This window comes from Ruditapes philippinarum, unplaced genomic scaffold (assembly GCF_026571515.1).
Source record: "Ruditapes philippinarum isolate M1 unplaced genomic scaffold, ASM2657151v2 ctg2854_1_1_1_1, whole genome shotgun sequence".
NCBI lineage: Eukaryota > Metazoa > Mollusca > Bivalvia > Venerida > Veneridae > Ruditapes > Ruditapes philippinarum.
In genome coordinates, this window is record NW_026866023.1 from 24,217 (window position 1) to 43,762 (window position 19,546).

Sequence of the window (19,546 nt, forward strand, 5' to 3'; positions counted from 1 at the left end):
AGAATATACATGTATAAAATGTAAGTATGTTTAAAATGTTTGGAATCTTGTTAATTGAATAAACCGAAATAATTTTAATTTATTATGAAGACATGTCAAAAACGTTTTAGTTGCGCGTTTTAAAAAGGAAACATCAAGCAAGCGTGGGCAGGTTCACCGAGTTTAATACATTCACGTCACGGAGGTTCACATTGTAATAGTATATTAAATCTATTTTCATCAGAACTATTTATTACCTTTGCTATATCTCAGATCTAAAATACGATCTGTTCAAAAATAAATAATTTTAATTCTGCTTGTAAACTAATTGTAAAATATGCTTGGCCTTAATGCTGAAATAACTGACAATGAACACGGAAACGTCCCATTTATGTCATGTTGGAACACCTATTTTAGTATCCCATTACCAACCTGTTCGCCTTTCTCAGCTTTTCGTCCATTTCCTTCCCTTTTCTATTAATATATAACTAAAACTAAATTAAGACTGGTACGCCATTTTATTTTTCAGTTTATTACAACAACCTTATCTTTGAAATACAATTTATATTTTCTTACACAGCTGAAAAATTGATCGTAAAATAAAGAAAAAAAATAAAGAAGTCAATAATGTTTCATTTATGCTAAATTGCTTTTTCAATGGGTGTGTAATTATTTTTTATCAGGCAAAATTCTATATATTGTTTAAAATTATGCAAATTTCAGAGAAAAACGAAATAAAAATCCATTATATATTGTCTTTAATCAACTGTATTTCCATGTCTACACTCCCTTTTGACAGATTTGGGCGTATAATTGAAATAAAAATAATGAATTGACGAAAAGTAGATTGATGAAATCAATGTCACAGCATATGCAAATCCGACTTAGCAGTATTGATAAAAGTGTGAAAGACGAAAATGTATTAGTAGTTATGTATAATTAACAACATCATCTTTTGCAGAAAAAATTCGTTTAAATCTGTTGTACCACGAACAATGTATAAATTAATGTAAAGTCAAAATAAATTAAGTTGGCATTAAATGCCATAACTCTGACTACAACGATTATGCTTCGATTTCATTTTTTATACATAAAAATGACAAAACCTTATATTTGCTGACGATTTAGATGCAGGTCAACCATATTGTCTGACTAAGTGACTTCAAATTTATCTGGACATAAATTAAAAAAGTTTTAAAAAGGAAATTCGGACAAGGGTATAAAGATACGCTTAACCTTCAAAGTAAAGTATTTACAAATAAAACAAAACTAGTTTGTTATTTATTTTAGACATATATTTCATAAAAATTAAAGCAATGGCAATGCAAACAATATGGATTTAACAGTGAGCTTTGGAATAACGCAATAATGACAATTATGAAATGGAGTGATTATGGAAGAAAATGAAAAATAAATAGGCGCAAAAATGGACAAAAATATAAATGTATAACAGAGTGAATAACAACAAAACAAATATCAAATAAACCAATGAATGTGTTCAATAAATAATTTGACATAAAGTGAGCATTACTGTTTCTATGGTAATAAATATATTAATTTAATGAGACAATAGATATTTTACGTTGAATGGGAACATAACGTGAGCCATAAATCTAGATAAATAGGCAAAACACTTTAATGGCCAACGATTTTCTATGCAAATTTCTTGTTTCATTGTTAACAAAATGAAGATAAATTACCGATGTAAAATCAACTCGACCAAGAATTTCAAAGCTAACAAATCAACTGTATTGCTACAACAATCTATTCAACATAATAATTATGATCCAACAAGGTCACGAGTAAGCTATGAATAGAAAGAGACAGTGATTATATAAATATGTTAAATTAAGTGTTGCATCCTTCTGTAAATGATTTCCCTTTTAAAACTATATCCTTACCATAACCAATTAGAATCTAGAAAGAAGTTTAGAAAATGAGACTTCAGTCATACATTATTTCATCACATGATGAAAGGAAATTGTTAAAAAGTTTACATAAGGGAACAAGGAAACACGAGACTTGGTAACAAAATGATGAATTTCGAACATATGTCACTAACTGAATTTGTCATCATGAATCACCAAAGATACAACCTAGATCTAAACCTATTTACTCTTGTAAAGGAAGTAGAAAAACTATAAGGTGTTCTATCTTTACTATTATTTCTATAAAGGTATTGTTACTTCAAAATTCAGCGTCTTCATTAGTGCCTAGCCTTTTCCGTTTTTTCTCTTGAATTTGTTAATTAATTTTATGTCAGATATTTTTATTTTATTATATTCTTTTAAATATCTTTTTTTATTTCATTTGTCAAAATTTTACGAGAATTGTCAAAACTTTATGCCGGAATATTTAATTTGATTGACAATTTATTTTGGGCATTACGTATTTTAATTTTGCATTCTTTTCTATATTAAGGCATGGCCACAAAGTGGAGCTAATTATAGTATCCCATTTGCTTCGTAATTTATTATGATAGCATATGGTATTAAACATCCAAAATCCTGATATGTCCTCAAATTGCAAAACTAATCATTAGGGTCAATATTAAATTAAAAGTACAGTATCTGCTGCAGAAAGTAACCAATATATCACCCGAAGACATAATAAAGGTCAATTATATCATAGATAATTAAGATATATGTGTGAGTCATATAAGAAGGCATGTCAGTGTAATTAGTATGAGTAAATATTCTACTTTGCAAATGATGGATGCTAATTATGATAAAAGTAGTAAAGGTGATTCAGATGAAATAAATATTGGAAAAAATAAATAAATAATTACATTAAAATTATTATTTAAATGCCTTTGGACGGTATCATACCTTATTAAAACAATTCAATAAATTAAGTTTAAATAGAAATAAATATATATAAATTAAATTATATTGCACGTATATATCACAGTCATTGTAAAATTGAAACAATTAGTCATTCATTTCATGATATAAACGCCCTCGCTTATACAAATTAAAACATCTGTAATTCAAAAGCTAGAACGTGAGTTGGGCGAGAATACAATAACGTTTTTCAAAACATGCATCAATAAAGTTGACGGTCGCAACACGACTAGTAACTATCTTTCGTATTGCCTATGCATGCGTCTATCTTTCTGGTTCTCACGCACACAGTGTAAAATCTGTCAAAAGTATATGATAAAATCACGTTTTTCCGCGAAATATTTGCGTATTTGCATTTAAACCTGTACAATATATCGACAAAGGTATACAAGTTCTACATCACAGTGAACATTTGCTTTAAAAACCCCATAATGTCCTGACAATCATTCATAAGGTAATATGCCCTCTTTGTTTCGTTGTATTCTGCTTCTGCATGGGCTTTGAATCTAGGCGACACTAGTTCATCAGAAACAGTTAATTTTGCGGTATCATTTTGTCCTATTAGTGCTATTTTGATGTCGCACATGATCTGGTATAGTTGATCTTCAAGAGCACGAAGCTTGCCTTTTAGTGTTTCCGGTCTATCGTGTTGCTTTCCTATTCTATCACTAGTTCTTGCATATTCTGTGTAACTTATAAGCTTCGACAGTAGTTTGTAGTGGTCTTTCAAAGCTAAACTAAACTGAAATATAAAAAAAAGCAGAGATAATAAGAAATACTTTTTCCTGTCTAGATGTGCGGTTTTCGTTAAAGGACCGCACACAGTATGTATAATGTAATTAATTTTCTCAAACAAATGAGCGATTTCTTTTATACATTGGATCAATTCAATGATGCAAAAGTAAGCGTGTTTGAAAAACAACAATTTTATGTAGCTATAAACATCAATGCATTTGCCCCTAGCAATTATTTTAAACATTAAATGCAGCAAAGGTGTGTTAAACGTAAAATGTTTATTTAAGGTTTGTCAAGTGATGCTGTAAGATGATTAACTCACTATCAAACTTTTCAGAATCATTATTTATCACCACTTTCAGTAACTTATATCAACCAAAAGATACACGCAATGCTCTTGTCAGTTTTTGTTGCTAATATAGTTAATTAATTTCTTAAATACTTACATTTGTCGATGCTTTTGTTTTCTTTTTGTCAGTAACTGTAAATTCTTCTTTTGATATGAAGTTGAATGTTGGTAAATTTGTTTCTTGTATTTCCGTTTTTATCTAAAATCAAAAATAGCACATTTGAAATAAAGATATATATCAAGCAAATTTTATCAAATTTATGGATATAAAGTTAAGAGTTATCAAATACACGTACTTGCAGGTTTATGTTATATTTTAGGACTTATATAACCATAATGAACGTTATGAAAATTGATAGAATGAAAGAGAAGAAGTGTCAAAACACATGTTTGACGTTCTTTCATTGGTCTGGAAAACCCCGAAATGTTTTATAAGTTCTTTGATAATCTCATAACAAGGACGATACGCATAAATCATTTTACTTCCCCTTTATGCAGTTAGACAAATCTGTTTTATTCTATTAACTTTTAATTATTTCCTAGTGAATAAATTAATCTTCACAACACAGCCAATGTTCTAAAAAAAGATCAGTTTTCAGTCGTGATTGATGCGACAGATAAGGAAAATGTAAAACTGCTACCGCATATTTTCCTTTACCGCAACTTAATTGTTATTAAACATAGGTCGAAACGTTAAAAACCGCTTGAGTGACCACATAAACGGTGTAAGCGTTTAACGACAGTGATTCAGAATATGAATGGAATTCCACGGTATAGTAAACGACATGAATTGACGTGTTACGTTAACTTTTACGTGAATATACGTTATTGGTCATCGAGTCACTGTTACAGTATACATTGGTTTATCTACCTATGAAATGACCAATCCTAATTAATGTATACGAACGATTTTGTTGCCTGATTTACATGAGAACAATACATGTAAAACAGATTTACACTTGTTATACAAATATGCTTCAAAAAGAGCTATTGCCCCCGTAGCAAATTATATATATAATTCTGCAGAAAAAAAATATTTACTGTATATAATTCACTTCCTAGCACGAACTTAAAGCATTAAACCTTTTCCAAAGTCACGCCTTTTCTGCAGTGCCTCTCAACATTTAAATGCTCAGCTCTTTTAAGAAAAGTGTCCTCAGAAATTTCATACTTATAGTTCATTACATTTTGCTAATATTTATCATCATACTTTTCATCATTTAACTTAACTCTAACATTGACACTTTAACTCTGGCTATATCTTAAGCTTCAAAAATAAAAGATCCTTACAAAGTCTTTGATCCTTTTAGCAGTGTCATTGACACCTGTTGTTCGTTTGATAAGGTCATCCATCGTAACATCTTTTGGCTGAATCACAAATTTTCCTCCTTTATTAAGAACATTACATGGTTTTTCAGGTTGAAGTGATGCTTGCAAAATAGGATTTGCATTTGACATTGCTAACATAACAGTTAGAAATAGTCCTGTTAATTGTCTACAAGTATAGATGTGACCTGAAAGAAAATTTATAAGAAAATTAAGTTTAAAAAGATCAAAATAATATAATAAAGATATAATAATAATAATTTAGAATGAAAAATAACCATCGCTTCAGCTTATGAAAGAATATATAAATATATAAATCTTAATGCACTTTTGAATATATATGTATTCACAGAAATATTTAATTAATTATCATCATTATCAGTATCTAATTCAATATTTTATCATTGTCATAAAGTAATCATGTTTTTTTATCAATAAAACATTCATTTTCTTCTCTTAATTATTATGTTGCCTGTTCAATATGTATTTGAAAAGCAAATATTTATTATATTAAATGTTTAAATCGTAATGAAAATTGTAAATTATCTAAATTGCTGAATATTTTTCTATGTATTTTATACTTACAAATTTTCTTAAATACTTTTGATGCTAAATTGTTTTTCATATTTTTGTCTAATTATCACAATGTTCTTTCTAGCTGACAAAATAATTTATTGTTTGAATCTCGCCATAATCTACCTTTTATATGAATCAATTGATGTCATTTAGTACATGAGAGATCTCCCCAATTACAAAAATATCTAAAAATAGTATTTTATGAAACTTTCTTACCATCCTACTATGTATACATCCAGCGAGCACATGCTATAAAACCCGGAACAACACTCCGTGACCCTCCCAGTGTTACGCTATTTGTTTTAAAAATCCGCGTCGCGTCTCACGGTATGTTTCACACGCTCTTCACAAATTACGTTAAACGTTAAATACTGGGCGGTAAAATTACTCGAAGGGAATTTTCTGTTTACTCTATTATGACCAAGTATTCTCCATATTTAGCATTGTAAGCCAAAAAAAATCTGAAATTTATGCCTGGCTCTAGGTCTTCCTTTTAGCGATACGCCTTAAATTAAGCATGATTTTATGTTTAATGATGAAAATATTACTGCAATAATAGAAACCATATTAATTTGATGTAACAGCTGTATGACAGTAATTAAACTATCACTACGTCACTCGACAACTTACAACATTGAGGGAGTGCAGATTCTGATATACTGACACGAACAATATTTTAAAAGTACAATGTATATATAAAAGTATTTTCTCTTTAACGTATCTCAGACGGTATGTTTAAACAGGAATGACATATATTCGAACTTTGAGACTATGGTTATTTCTTTTCCGCCCTGCTTTTTGATTAATAGTGTTTGTTAAAGACCTAAACGGGATGTTATTATTACCTGCGTTATTTTGAAGTATTTCGCTTGTGAGACACTGTTTCTATGAATGTAATTAAACTATGTAGATTATGACACATTAACCTGTATCTAACTCATAAATTTATTTAGCCTAGTGAACTAGCTAGCACTTCTGGATCATTTGCAATCCAAATCAGACCATGCTTGTAAATGTTAATGATAATTGATAACAATGCATTCATACTGAATCATAATAATTGCTTCAACTTTTACAACTTCAGCTTTTTCATATGTACAATTTTCTCATTTAACATGTGTAAGGTATTTTTCATTTTGTTGAGATAAATGAATCTGAAGAAAACGAAATACAAGAAATGTAATGATGTTTTGCTCAATATTTCAAGGTCGGGATGGTCAATGATCAAATAGCCAAAATTCTGTGGTTTCGCTACAAGGTAGGGTCAACCAATCAACAGTTATTAGCAAATGGCTGACGTTTACACCTGTCATGTTTGATTGATAATCGAATGATGTTCATTTATAAGTATAGATATTTAGCGAACAGATTTATTTTAACAAATAGTGCACCTTTGTGATATTTCACCATTATTACTGAAATTACATATTGTTTGAGTAATACATTTGTTATTAATAGAATATTTGATAATGCATAATGCTATTTTTGGTGACAATTACGCTTATAAATAATCATTATCACCGTTAATATCAAATACTTGATAAACGTTATAAAACATAGATATATTTCATAAACGTACAATAAGAAACAAAATTATAATATTGATATAAAAGTGGTTTTACAGAAAATTATGTTTGATAAACCACTAGAGTGACTGCTACCCTGACATAAGTATCTCCATGTTTAGCAATTTCATTTCATTGTGATTTATTTTACCAGAAAACAAACTGGGAATACTCCTAAAAATAAGCAATCGACAGGCTTAAATTTCTGTTGTTTTTGGTTGTTTTAGAAAGAATTTCTAACTAAAAGTTTTTAGGTAGGTACAAGACAGTCTTTAGCGAATGTGTTTAAGTTATTAGAGACAGTTATTACAATAAATGGCATAAAATACATAGCCTGATTTCTATGGAGATGTGATCTAAATTTTTGTCTTTTCTTAACTTATTTATCGTTTTATATAAAGGAGCTTGAGGGTATGTCCCTACTGTGTTAAGGTATGCTGCAATGCTTATATTAGTGTTTACCCCTTTACAGTTGGACACTACGTTTTCCTCTTTTTCTGCTGTATTTTTGTATTCTCTACCTTCATTTAATAAATGGAATGGGTTTTCCGTGCCTTGACGGCATTCTACGTAACTTATCGGCACATCCGTTACCTCTCGCCCGTTTCCGTAAACAGATTTATTTTTATTTCTAAATTAATAAATTATTTCTTTTATTATTTTTATATCCAGTATAAATAGAATTTTAGTTTTTGGTAAAATGAAAATGAAATTAACAAAAAGAATAAGTTGTTCATAAACGGATAATTCGTAAAAATTACGTTTCTGTGAAACCAGTTTGTGAAACCCCTGTAAATGACGTCACGATTTCAGAAAACAGAAAAGGCCTTTTTCTTTTTATACTTATTTCTGTGTTTAACTTATTTCACCTTTTGTAACCATAAAAGATGTTAGGGGACCCATTTTATTTACACTGTTTGGTTGAACAGGAAGATGTTGGAGCTGGGTTAAGAGTGATGTTTCAAAATTCAAAATTGTACCAGTTCATGTTAAATGTTGAATTCTACTTAAGCCGGTGCTAGGGGCGTTGACGGTAGTTTGCACTTTACAGTACCGTCCATGAAACCGAGCCTGCAACATTTTCAATTTTGCCGAGTTGGACTTTCTTTACGGATTCTTATTTTCTCTATTTTATCGCCACATCAGCGTTGTTTGTTCCGTGTAGCGGCTGTAAAAAGTCGCCCCGTACATTCAATCAGAGATGTTATATTTCCGATCCTTAAAGATCGTCCAGCACGACATTATTGTTGTGCTTGTGGTAATTTAGTTCTTTCTATTCAGCTATTTTCTTGTTGGATGGTTCCAGTATCCCTCACTTGAATACTGTTGAATCACCCTTAGGATATGTAGCCTGTTTTTTAAATATGTCATTTTGACGTCTTATCTGTGATATGCAGGTCTCATAACCTCTGAATCCCCTTTCAAAATAAATTCCATTTTATTAAGTTCCGCCCATTGTTTTCTCGTTTAGGCCACACGCATTTTTTAACTTTGGGGCCATATGCTGCTTTTTATGGCTTGACACTTACGTGTCACATTGAAGGTTCCATGATAACCGCCGAGTGGTTAAGGTCGCTGACTTGAGATCACAGGTCCCTCACCGCTGTAGGTTCGATCCTCACTCGGGTCGAAATCTTTCATGTGAGGAAGCCATCCAGCTGGCTTACGGAAGGTCGGTGGTTCTACCTAGGTGCCCGCTCGTGCCTGAAATAATGCCCGGAGGAGCACCTGGGGTCTTCCTCCACCAATAAAGCTGGAAAAAATCGACGAAAAATCTCGGCGGGACGCTCTAGGATGGCCCGACTTGAGTGTACGGTCGCCCATATGGGCTTTCCGGCGGCGACCTTAAATAAACGCATTAAAAAAAAATCTATTTTGATGCATTATTAACCAATTAAAGATCACCATTAGTGACTGTGCCTCTGACCGTTTCAATTTTTCTAAGATGTATGTTTTGTTGTTTTGTCGTGTTTTGCTTCAAAACATCTAGTCAGTTCTTCGCCCTTTTGCTCTCTCCACTCTTTTTTGTTTTCCTTTTTATTAAGTACATTTGTTTGTAATGAATTATTTTAATTATTTATTAAGTTATTTATTTATTTATTTCTGTGGGGTGCTTCATTGAATGTCGCGCTCTTCCTTGTTGGTCTTAGTTTTCATACTGTTAAAAAAACGACACCTTGTTGTTATTTGGTCACAGAAATATACTTTTTACAATGAATTGCAATTGATATTTATCCGTAAAATAACACATATGTGAATTCTATTGAATTTTTCGATCTATAACACAAAGTTCCTTATCTTATGCGGTAATCATTCAATTTCTTTTGTGAAATTACATAAATCAATATCAATTTTCTAAACAAAGATTATTTAATATATATCAGTATCTTAATAAATTAATTAATTACTATAGAATAAATAATTATGATTTACGTTCTATAATTTGAGTCAATGGTTTGAGAATTAGGTTTTAAATCTTCAAAGTATTTCATGTTTATTGGTTGCACGTGTCGAAATGTCTCGTTATTGTGGCTATGTAAGATATAAATCATTGTTGTAGGAAAATTTATAGCTTCAATATGCATCGCATTCAACATTTCAAATGTTGCTTTCAGAAATGGTACCATTTGAGCCGCGTCACGACAAAACCAACATAGTGCGTTTGCGACCAGCATGGATCCAGACCAGCCTGCGCATCCGCGCAGTCTGATCAGGATCCATGCTGTTCGCTTACCAACTATATAACAAGTAGAGAAACCGATAGCGAACAGCATGGATCCTGATCAGACTGCGCGGATGCGCAGGCTGGTCTGGATCCATGCTGGTCGCAAACGCACTATGTTGGTTTTGTCGTGACACGGCTCATTTCATTATGCTAACGAGGAAACTTAGTGACCACGCTCTTGTCATTTGCTCAGATTATGGCCAGTTAGGTCAACATGTACATGTACCATCTTTCTTCATTTAGATAAAGATGACTCAGTATATCACAGTGTACATACACTATTTGTCTGTCTTGTGTGAAGATTTATTTATTCAAAATTAAGCTATGGGAAGAATTTTATTTTCGCCTACATCAGTGCATACCAACGATAAAACGTTTTTATTTCAGGATATCGTATAAAATCCTTACAACGTATTCTTAAATTGGTTAAGTTAGTTTTGGAAATTCGTATGAAAATCACTTATAAATTAAGAAGTGAAAGTGAAGGAAGGGGTATCCGAACAGATATTATATATATATTACTATATGTCTTGGATCTTGCTCATTTTAATTTACCCAAGTTGATATAATTTAATAAGCAGGATTTTACAATGGAAAAAGGTTTGAAACGTTCCCACTTTCTTTTCCGTTGAGATCGATGTAGATGTCTGTATTGATATTCTCTTTAATACATGTATATAATATTAATTATAAGAAATAAAATTAAACAGTTCACAAATACCTAGAGTAAGGTCAGTAAATTCGTCACGAGTTCTGCAGATATCTTAGAATTTACAGCATGACAGTACATATACATGTATTTATATTCAAATCTGCTTGTTTTGTGCCAAACTTATTCACTAAAAAGCAAGACGCCTTCAACAGTTGTACCATAATCCACATTTGTTACTATTGATGATAATAAGAGCTTTAAACTACATTATCTAAGCTTGCAAAACAAAACCATTTAAGTGCTATGTCAATGTCAAATAATATTTTAAAAACTATGCTGAAAACTTATCTAGCTGTTAACTATAGTCTGCTTTTTTTTCTTTAAAGACACTTTATGCCTCAGAAAGGAATGAATTTTGACTGCATTAGAAAGTGCAAGCATGAATTTTTAAAGTTTAAATAATAGTTTTAGGCATGGTAGATGCTTATCACATTTGGAGATAAGCGCTGAATGAGAAATTGTTTGCAATAAAAGTAGCAAAATGTAAACAAAGAATAATTTGGATTTTCATACAAAATACTGAATCACTGTAACTGACTACTAACTGTAAACTAGGAATAAAAGATGGTTTTGGAAATTGGGCAAAAATGAGCTTTTAAAAATAATTACAGGGAAATGATAATTGAAAAATAATTAATTATTACCAAAAATAAAAACCTGTGAGAAATAAAAACATAAAAGCGTATCTGGGGCATAATAGGCCTGTAAGTTACTGTAAGAGGTTTTCGGTCAATCAAGCTTTATGAAACTGATTTTAAGGCTTTTTTATGTTCGTTGTTAAATTATCCATCAAAACAAAGTATATTTTTTGTTTTAACATTATTTATTTACATTAGGTTGTGAAGAAACTTTGTGTTCTATTTAAACCACTCTCAAGATCCCTTTCTGGATCTTACGGCTACTGGCGTCACATGCTGAAACATGGTCTTGGTCCAGATCCCTGGTTTTTAATGCTGCCACCATAACTACTGGGACAACAATCCCTTAGAATAGTACGTTTTCATATCAAGTATGCTGGGGAAGTATTTGGTCGATTTTATGTTGATTTGCGCACCTCTGCGTTTTGTGGGATTTATATAAAAGATTATATTGTTCAAAAATGTCTTGTGCTAGACTATAATTGTATTTTTGATAGTTTACATTTAATGATTGTTTTATTGCTAAGCACTTTTAAACGTGATTGAAAGTAGAAAAGAGTGTTCATAAGTATGGGTAAATAATAGTAACAAATGTCACTTGTCAAAGTCTTAAATAAATATTGATTTTAATAATGACAGATGTGTATTTAAACACATATTTCTAATATAGAAAGTAATACTAAACAAAGCGTTATATACGGAAGCTTAAAGCAACTTAAAATAGTTCATTGCTCGTGTCAGATTTCATTTCTGACTTTACTTTTGCTATCGCTTGTCACATGAATATAATATTTTTGTTTTACCTAAGGAGTGAAAATATGTCATGTTATAGAGTAATAACTTTTCGTCAGACGTATAAACATCTTTTGTTCAGTTCATGTCCTCATGACATAAATTCCGTTAATAGTTACCACCTGTTCCGTATAACACTGTAAATATTGTTAAACACACTTTATCACAACTATAATAAATATGTTTAATGTTTATATCTCCTTGAAATTTGAAATGTATGACAATATACTTCTTTAGCAACTATTACAATATACTTCTATAGCAACAGACACGGAAATATCTACTGTCAATCTTTTTCTAAAACACTCTGACATGACACAAAAGACAATTTTTGTGCTTTCTTTCTTTCACATACGGAAGAAGAAATCTAGCAACTTCCGGGTAATGAATGTCAGCATTTTCCCCATTCTTGACAAGAAGCTGCAGATTTTCGACGGCTTGCTGTCTGTGTACGGGTCTATGGATATTGTTATAGGACAATGCTAGAAGAAAATAGGCATACACATTAGCGTCCACAAAGACAAACCCTTTATGATCTGTATCATCGTCTGTAATCGGTTCCCGATCTTTCAGCATCTGTATCGCTTCAGGGGCATACGCCACTTCCCATGGGGAGAACGCTATCTCTAATGCAGCCCATTCCAGCAAAGATGGGGCATTTCCTAGTAGAGACGTAACCGAGCGATGCTTCCGAAGAGACAGCGGTCGTTTGCATGATTTCATCCTCCTGGTTTTATCACCAGTTGTGTTAACGATGTACTCGTTAAATTGCCGAAGAAGTTGCATAATAATTTTGATACTTTCGTCGTAATTTTCTGTCATGTAGTGAAATGTAGCAAGTTTTAGTTTTGTAGCAGCAGCATCTACACCAGCTGCATCATCAAGGTATTTCACTGCAGTCGGTAAAAGGTTTTGTGACCCTCCTTTCCGGTTGTAAGGGTATGTATTTGACAGACCCATATAGAGTATGCCCAAATGACTTTTAATCACCTGTTTGACGATCCCAGTTGCCGGAACATCAGGAAAGTGAACCGGATCGCGCATTGTCGGGTATTCGAGAAACATAAGCATGGCGTCTATCGTTCCCTGAATATCGGGTCTTTCCGTGAGACGCAGAACAACTCGTATTGTCATGTTGAACATAGTGTAACATCTTTCCACCATGGAAACGCTTCTTTCACAGCCTTCCGTGCCCCAATGTGTGTCACAGCAATCACATCTTATCTGTATTTTATGCCTCGCTAAAAGCATATTGAGATTTGGCGGGAGACACTGTAAAATGCATTGCCATCCCTTTTCTAGAACTCCTGTAACTACAGCAGCTAGCCTGATTCTGGTATCCCCCTGTAGACGTGGCAAAAATAGATTATGACTCGGGATGAAATAATGTGGCAAACTTCCATCCTCAAGACATTGCAGTAGTTTCTGCAAACAGCCAACAAAACATGCTGCAAGTTTCTCCCTTGTCCATTCAGCAGGATGTGTACTTTCGACCATATGGAGCATGATCGTTTTAACCTGATATGAAGTGATCCCTTCAATTACCATTGGGTTGATAACATACGTTACCAGTAGTTTCACAAGAAAATAGCACTGCATTTGTGTAATGTTGAATGTGCGAACCAGAAGCTTCTCGGCTAATGAAAATGACCATCGCCATTCAATATGCTTGTTTGGACTCTGTGAGTTTCCAATAGGAACAACGTGACATCCATGCTGTAGAATGAATTTCTTCAATTCCACGGTTGGCCAAATATACCTTCTCACTCTAAACGCCCATTCCCTTGCAGCGAGGGGCCATACTGGTGAATGGATGCATAAAATTGGAGAAATTGTATTTCTCATAACACCAGATATTGCAGGCGCACTTATTGTACCTGTAGTATTATTGCTGTATGCATCAGTCAGAAGTTTTCCCGCCAAAATCATTCTTCCTTGTTCGTCTGCCAAACAACAATTTGGCGTCGACATTATTGATCTACTTGGACTTGTACCCATGAAAACACATTGTAATCTGACATATGATGGGTGGTATGTTTGAATGACCTTGAAAAGGTGTGACTCAGCTTGACCTTCAGACTGCCTCTGCGGGGCAATCCTAGTACCTGACACAGTCATCATTACATTGATATCTGACCCGAGGCGCTCTAGAGCGATGCCCTCTGCTGAACTTCCGACATTTATTGCATGAAACATGTAGTCAACGTCAGACCCGTAGTTAGCAATACCCTCAATACTAAAAAGTGAGTTTGAATAATCACTGAACCAGTTCCTTTGTTTAATATCTTCTTGTGCCATTCCCACCTCACAACAAAGTTCATACAGGTGCAAAGAATCCCGTTCTGTTTGCTCTACGTTGTTCCACATTGTTGGGGTCTACAATCAGGGCTATGTGAGAAATATATAATAATTAAATTAAAAGGTGCGTACATTAAATATATACAGTTTTGATATTTCGGTTAGAATAGAATAGAATAATAAACCAAAGTTGTAGATAATAATTAGAATTGCACATAAAGAAAACTTGTTCAGACTACGTTGTTGGTATTTTATCGCCGACTACGACCAGCGTTACACAAATTACTGTTTGTTCAAGAAAGAAAACACTTCATTTTTAAAACTAACAGCGACGTTTCAATTGTCCAAATGTAATTTCTCAGGGAGTATTGTGCACAATAATGTATTTTAGAACCTTAATTTCAACCTTTACCGCGTGAAGGTTATTCTTAGAAATTGACATTGTTTGTTGCTACTTTTAACAGTATCTGTATCAAAATAATGAGATTGTGCAGCCAGTAGTTAATTGTGTGCCTGGGAAAATGTGCACAACTGTGAACTAGTTTGAGTTGTTTCCTAATCAACCTTTACCTTGTGGAATAGTGAAGGTAGTGATTAGAAACTGACATTGTTTGTATGCTTCTTTTAACAGTTCCAGCATCAAAATATTTAAGTTATATTATCAACCGTTTAAATATTAGTCAAACGGCACTGACAAGAAGAAAGAACTCACTGTACTCTGAAAGCATTTGCGGCCCTTGCGACAAAAGTGATATTATCATACGCTTTTCTATTTCTAGACAAAACACATAGTCAAATGACATATATTTTCACCCTAATGATATTCAGAGGCTGTCAATTATCATCAGATATGCTGAATCATTAAGTTTATTATGCTTAGAGAGAAATAAATATTTTTGAAAAATAAAACAAACAGTTTAAGTGTCAAGACAATAGTTAATAATGTCACATTATCATTCTTATTCATTTTAAGAGAATTTCAACATTTATGAACACGCAATTTAACAAACTAAAAGAATTATTATTTATGTCAGAGTTTGAAATAAACAACGTTTGTAAAAAGAATGTATAAATGTTACCTTCTGAAAAACTATGTTTCTTCTTAACCTTGCATTAAAATTAAAATGAAATGACAGTATAAGATTACGTTTCTTTCAACCACTTAATGGTAGAGTGACATTGTTTAAAACAATACTTTTATTTTTCCGACCGAATTAAGATTTGGAAGATGTCCAAATAGGGGGCAGCAAAACGATATTTACGTTATACTACATATTTACATTGAAATATAATCAATAAATCGTGCAAAAATATGGCAAAACATTATTGCCTTGGTTTAAGCTTTAAAACAAGTGTGTATGTTTGGAAAAAATATAAAAATATAATTTTAAACATTATTCTCTACATTGACTTTATATATGATAATAGTAATAACGTTTTTAAATAATCATAGAAATAAAAAGTATTATTTCTCGCAAGTCACCGACCTTTCCATTACATTGATAAATATTTCATATACGATTCGAACCTAAAGAGACGATGGCACTTGATTCTTGTGGGATCATTTTATACTCATAGCAGCAGATATCAAATAGGCAGTGGCCCAGTTCTTCATTGCAGGGTGTTATATTTTTGTGATCATTCGGGAACATTAATGCCTTTACGTTGTGTGTCGATAAATAAATCCTGCTCTAGCCGGTGACAGAGAGCGAAAGATGTTGATCCATTATCTCTAATGAACAACTTTTAACAAACTCAGTTTGCTTCCTCGCTGGATCTCCTCTTTTCTAGAACATTAATAACCATCTTCATTGCATCTCAGCGACGGACATTTCCACACATTAATTGTAAGGAAGAAGGAACATTTGCCGTAAAGTTGATAGGAATATACAAAAAAATAACTTTTTAAATCATGGCTAAAATTGTACCATGGGACTGTTGTTAGACATGACAATGTCTTAATAAAACATAACTGCGGTTTGAGAACGAAGGTTTAACATACCTCGCGCGTGTCAGTTTTCTTTTTTTTTGTGCTTTGCACTTTTAATTTAAATCCACAAGTCATAATTGGTGTATTTCTGTTTTTTCCGTGTTATTATGTTTGAAGCGTAATTATGAGTGTAAAACAGAAGGCATTATGATGTAATTAAGATTTTAGGTAAATTCGTACGTATCTGAAGGATATTGAATGAGTGTAGGTTCAAAATGAATTTATTGAACGATTGATGTAAAAAAGACATTTACTTTAAAATTTATTTTTCCGTCAAATTACCCCTTTGTCCAGATTTGTTTAAAGGTAAAATATGAGGAATTTTTATCAGGAAATATCAGTTATTTAGGTTATCTTCCTTGGGGTTTTTTGCATGAAATCATCTTTGAATTACTGCAACTGTGGTTGTATCAACCACGACTTTAATTGTATTCAATTAAACACATGTATCGACTGATGCAGGTTGGTTACTTTATTGATTGTTTAATTAATGTGGATAACCATTGTTAGCCGTGAGACTGGAGGGTTGTTTTTTTAATTTTGACGTAATTAAAAATGTATACAATACTGAATACTTAATTAATTATATGCGTTTAATACCAATCTTAGTCAAATTTTGCAATTATCTTTAATAAGCAGGTATACGAAGTATACGTTTAGATGATCTTAAAAAGATAAAAACAGAAATGTACATAAAATTCGCTTAAATCAAGACACTTAATCATACGCGTAGTTTCATGCTTTTACGAGGGCTGTTCAATAAATACGCGGTAAAGTGTCCCTATTTCCTTATTTTCCAAGTTAGCTGAATAAAACTTATACAGTAATAAAGTATGGAAGAATATTAACGCCAAAATTACATCTTGCTTTCTTACGTTACATCGTGCTTTCTAACTTGTACATCTTGCATTCTGACTTGTACATCTTGCATTCTGACTTGTACATCATGCATTCTGACTTGTACATCTTGCATTCTGACTTTACATGTTGCTTTCTTTCATGCACATTATGCTTTCTGCTATGTGCGTCTTGCTTAATTGTATGTTGATATCGTTATTTAACGATAAATTATTATTCATTTGTTGATCTGGTATATTAATTCAATAACTTAACCTGCAACTGTTTGTATTTGGGTCTATTTACTCAGCATGAATGACGAATGTCATAAGATAGAATGACGCATAGCCGAAAGCCGAATGCAGCAAGCATAATACCAGCTGCGGGGAGAACACTTTGATGATGTGGACGAGTTGTCCTACGCGGTGCAAGGTGCAATTTCAGAGATAAATAATGGCTCCTACTTTAATAGTTTCATGTCATGGATCAACCGTGGTAAAAAGTGTGTTTCCTTTCACGGAGAGTATTTCGAGAAGGACTAGGTGCGTGTTTTGGGTGACTCTCATACATGCGTTGAGCGTGACGTCGTTACGACGTTGGGCCAGTTTCACTGCGATTACCTTAGAAATACTTGAAAGTGTACTATTAATTTTGTATCCGATTTTATTGAAATTTTGTGTACATGTTTATTATATGTTTATTTACAAAATGTAAAGAGAACGTCAATTTCCCATGAATATTAAAAATATGGCAGCACTTTTCCGTATTATTATCTTACTTCGGATTTTAAATAGAAGTTCAAGTGTCGGGTAATTATAAAAGAAAAAAAAACAGGACTTAGATTATGAAAATCGGAACAATGAACACACATCATCTGACGCAAAGGTTAAAAAATATTGTAAAAAATAAGAACATATTGTTTGTTAACAATATTTTTTAACTAAAATTAATGCGCTCATTGAATTTCTTATAGAAAACCAACAAGAGTCTCATGCCCTGTGGTCTTCCAAGGCCCAACACCAACAAGGTCAATTTCATAGTGCTGCCAAGGATTTGATATCTTTTAACTATAGTGTAGTTAACTTTTTGAAGATTCATTGCCCTGTAAGGTATTTGATCACACTTAGGTTATATTTTTTTAATAATCGAACATAGGCTCTTTACAGCTGAAAATTGCATTGACAGTGGCATTTGATATTTTGACAGACATCATCCCTCAAAGTTTGATTTAAGTACCGCTCTTTTTCTGCTATTTTACATAATTGACCTTTTTAAAGTCGTTCAAATGAACAAGACAACAGTTGATGATGAAGACGACATTAACTGTAAAACTATAGGGAGCGCGACAAAACAATACACTTAATTAACACATCTTATAAGTTCATATTGTACATGCATATGTTCATTTATAAACTGTTACATATTTGCGTTCATAATGATCCAATCGTGCTGATTTTTTTTTTCAATAATTACATAAATAAGAGATTATATGGTAATACATTAATCTAATTTCACAACAAACGCATATTTAAGTCATATGATTTGATGGTTCTTTGAAAAGTCAATGTTTTTGTGGAATGGGCGACCACATATATGTATAATAATGATGATGAATAATACGCTTAGGCCCCTGAAATTTGGGAAAAGCGGCTGGACACGCACAAAACGCTAAATGGGTCCAAGTCCTTATAATATAACAAAGGTGTCACATGGTTGACCACTCGTGTTATTATTTGCAAGCTTTTTTTCGCATAAATAACCAATATGTTGATAAAATATGATTATGCCAATGTTTTTTTTCTTGTATCAATAAATAAAACACCACGAAACACACATGATGAAACTAAAACAACGAAGATTAAGTAACCAAGACGCCGACATAAATAATTTGTTCAATCTTGGAAAATTTAATGTTTTTCATTAAAAAGACAATCAACAAAGATCGCATTTGGACTAAATATGACAGCTACCATGACATGCACGAGTAACGCAAGCGCATACGCTATTTACGCACGTGCCGTTCTGCATGTTTAATTTTGAACGCGAATATTTATTCTCTAAACAAGATTATTCATTTGTTGGGTTAAGTGAAGTGTATGCGTTTAAGTCTCGTCTAAAGAATGTCCTGCTAATGCTTTACTACTTCACAAGAATTTTGATTGGAAAATGACAACAATTTTT

At 32.3% G+C, this 19,546-nt stretch overlaps 2 protein-coding genes across 2 annotated transcripts; both read right to left on the bottom strand.

Moving 5' to 3' along the window:
* Positions 1-1,264: 1,264 nt before the first annotated feature.
* LOC132731031 (uncharacterized) lies at positions 1,265-5,983 on the bottom strand. The gene is made up of 4 exons (XM_060717130.1): positions 5,818-5,983; positions 5,197-5,420; positions 4,004-4,105; positions 1,265-3,564 (listed from the first exon to the last, which is right to left on the bottom strand). Exons 1-4 carry the CDS (start codon positions 5,855-5,857, stop codon positions 3,217-3,219), a joined length of 714 nt encoding a protein of 237 aa, XP_060573113.1. The 5' UTR covers positions 5,858-5,983; the 3' UTR covers positions 1,265-3,216.
* A 5,640-nt stretch (positions 5,984-11,623) lies between these two features.
* Positions 11,624-15,727, bottom strand: LOC132731032 (uncharacterized). The gene is made up of 2 exons (XM_060717131.1): positions 15,618-15,727; positions 11,624-14,628 (listed from the first exon to the last, which is right to left on the bottom strand). The coding sequence occupies exon 2, from the start codon at positions 14,605-14,607 to the stop codon at positions 12,538-12,540; it is 2,070 nt and encodes a 689-aa protein (XP_060573114.1). The 5' UTR covers positions 14,608-14,628; positions 15,618-15,727; the 3' UTR covers positions 11,624-12,537.
* Between the last annotated feature and the right edge of the window lie 3,819 nt (positions 15,728-19,546).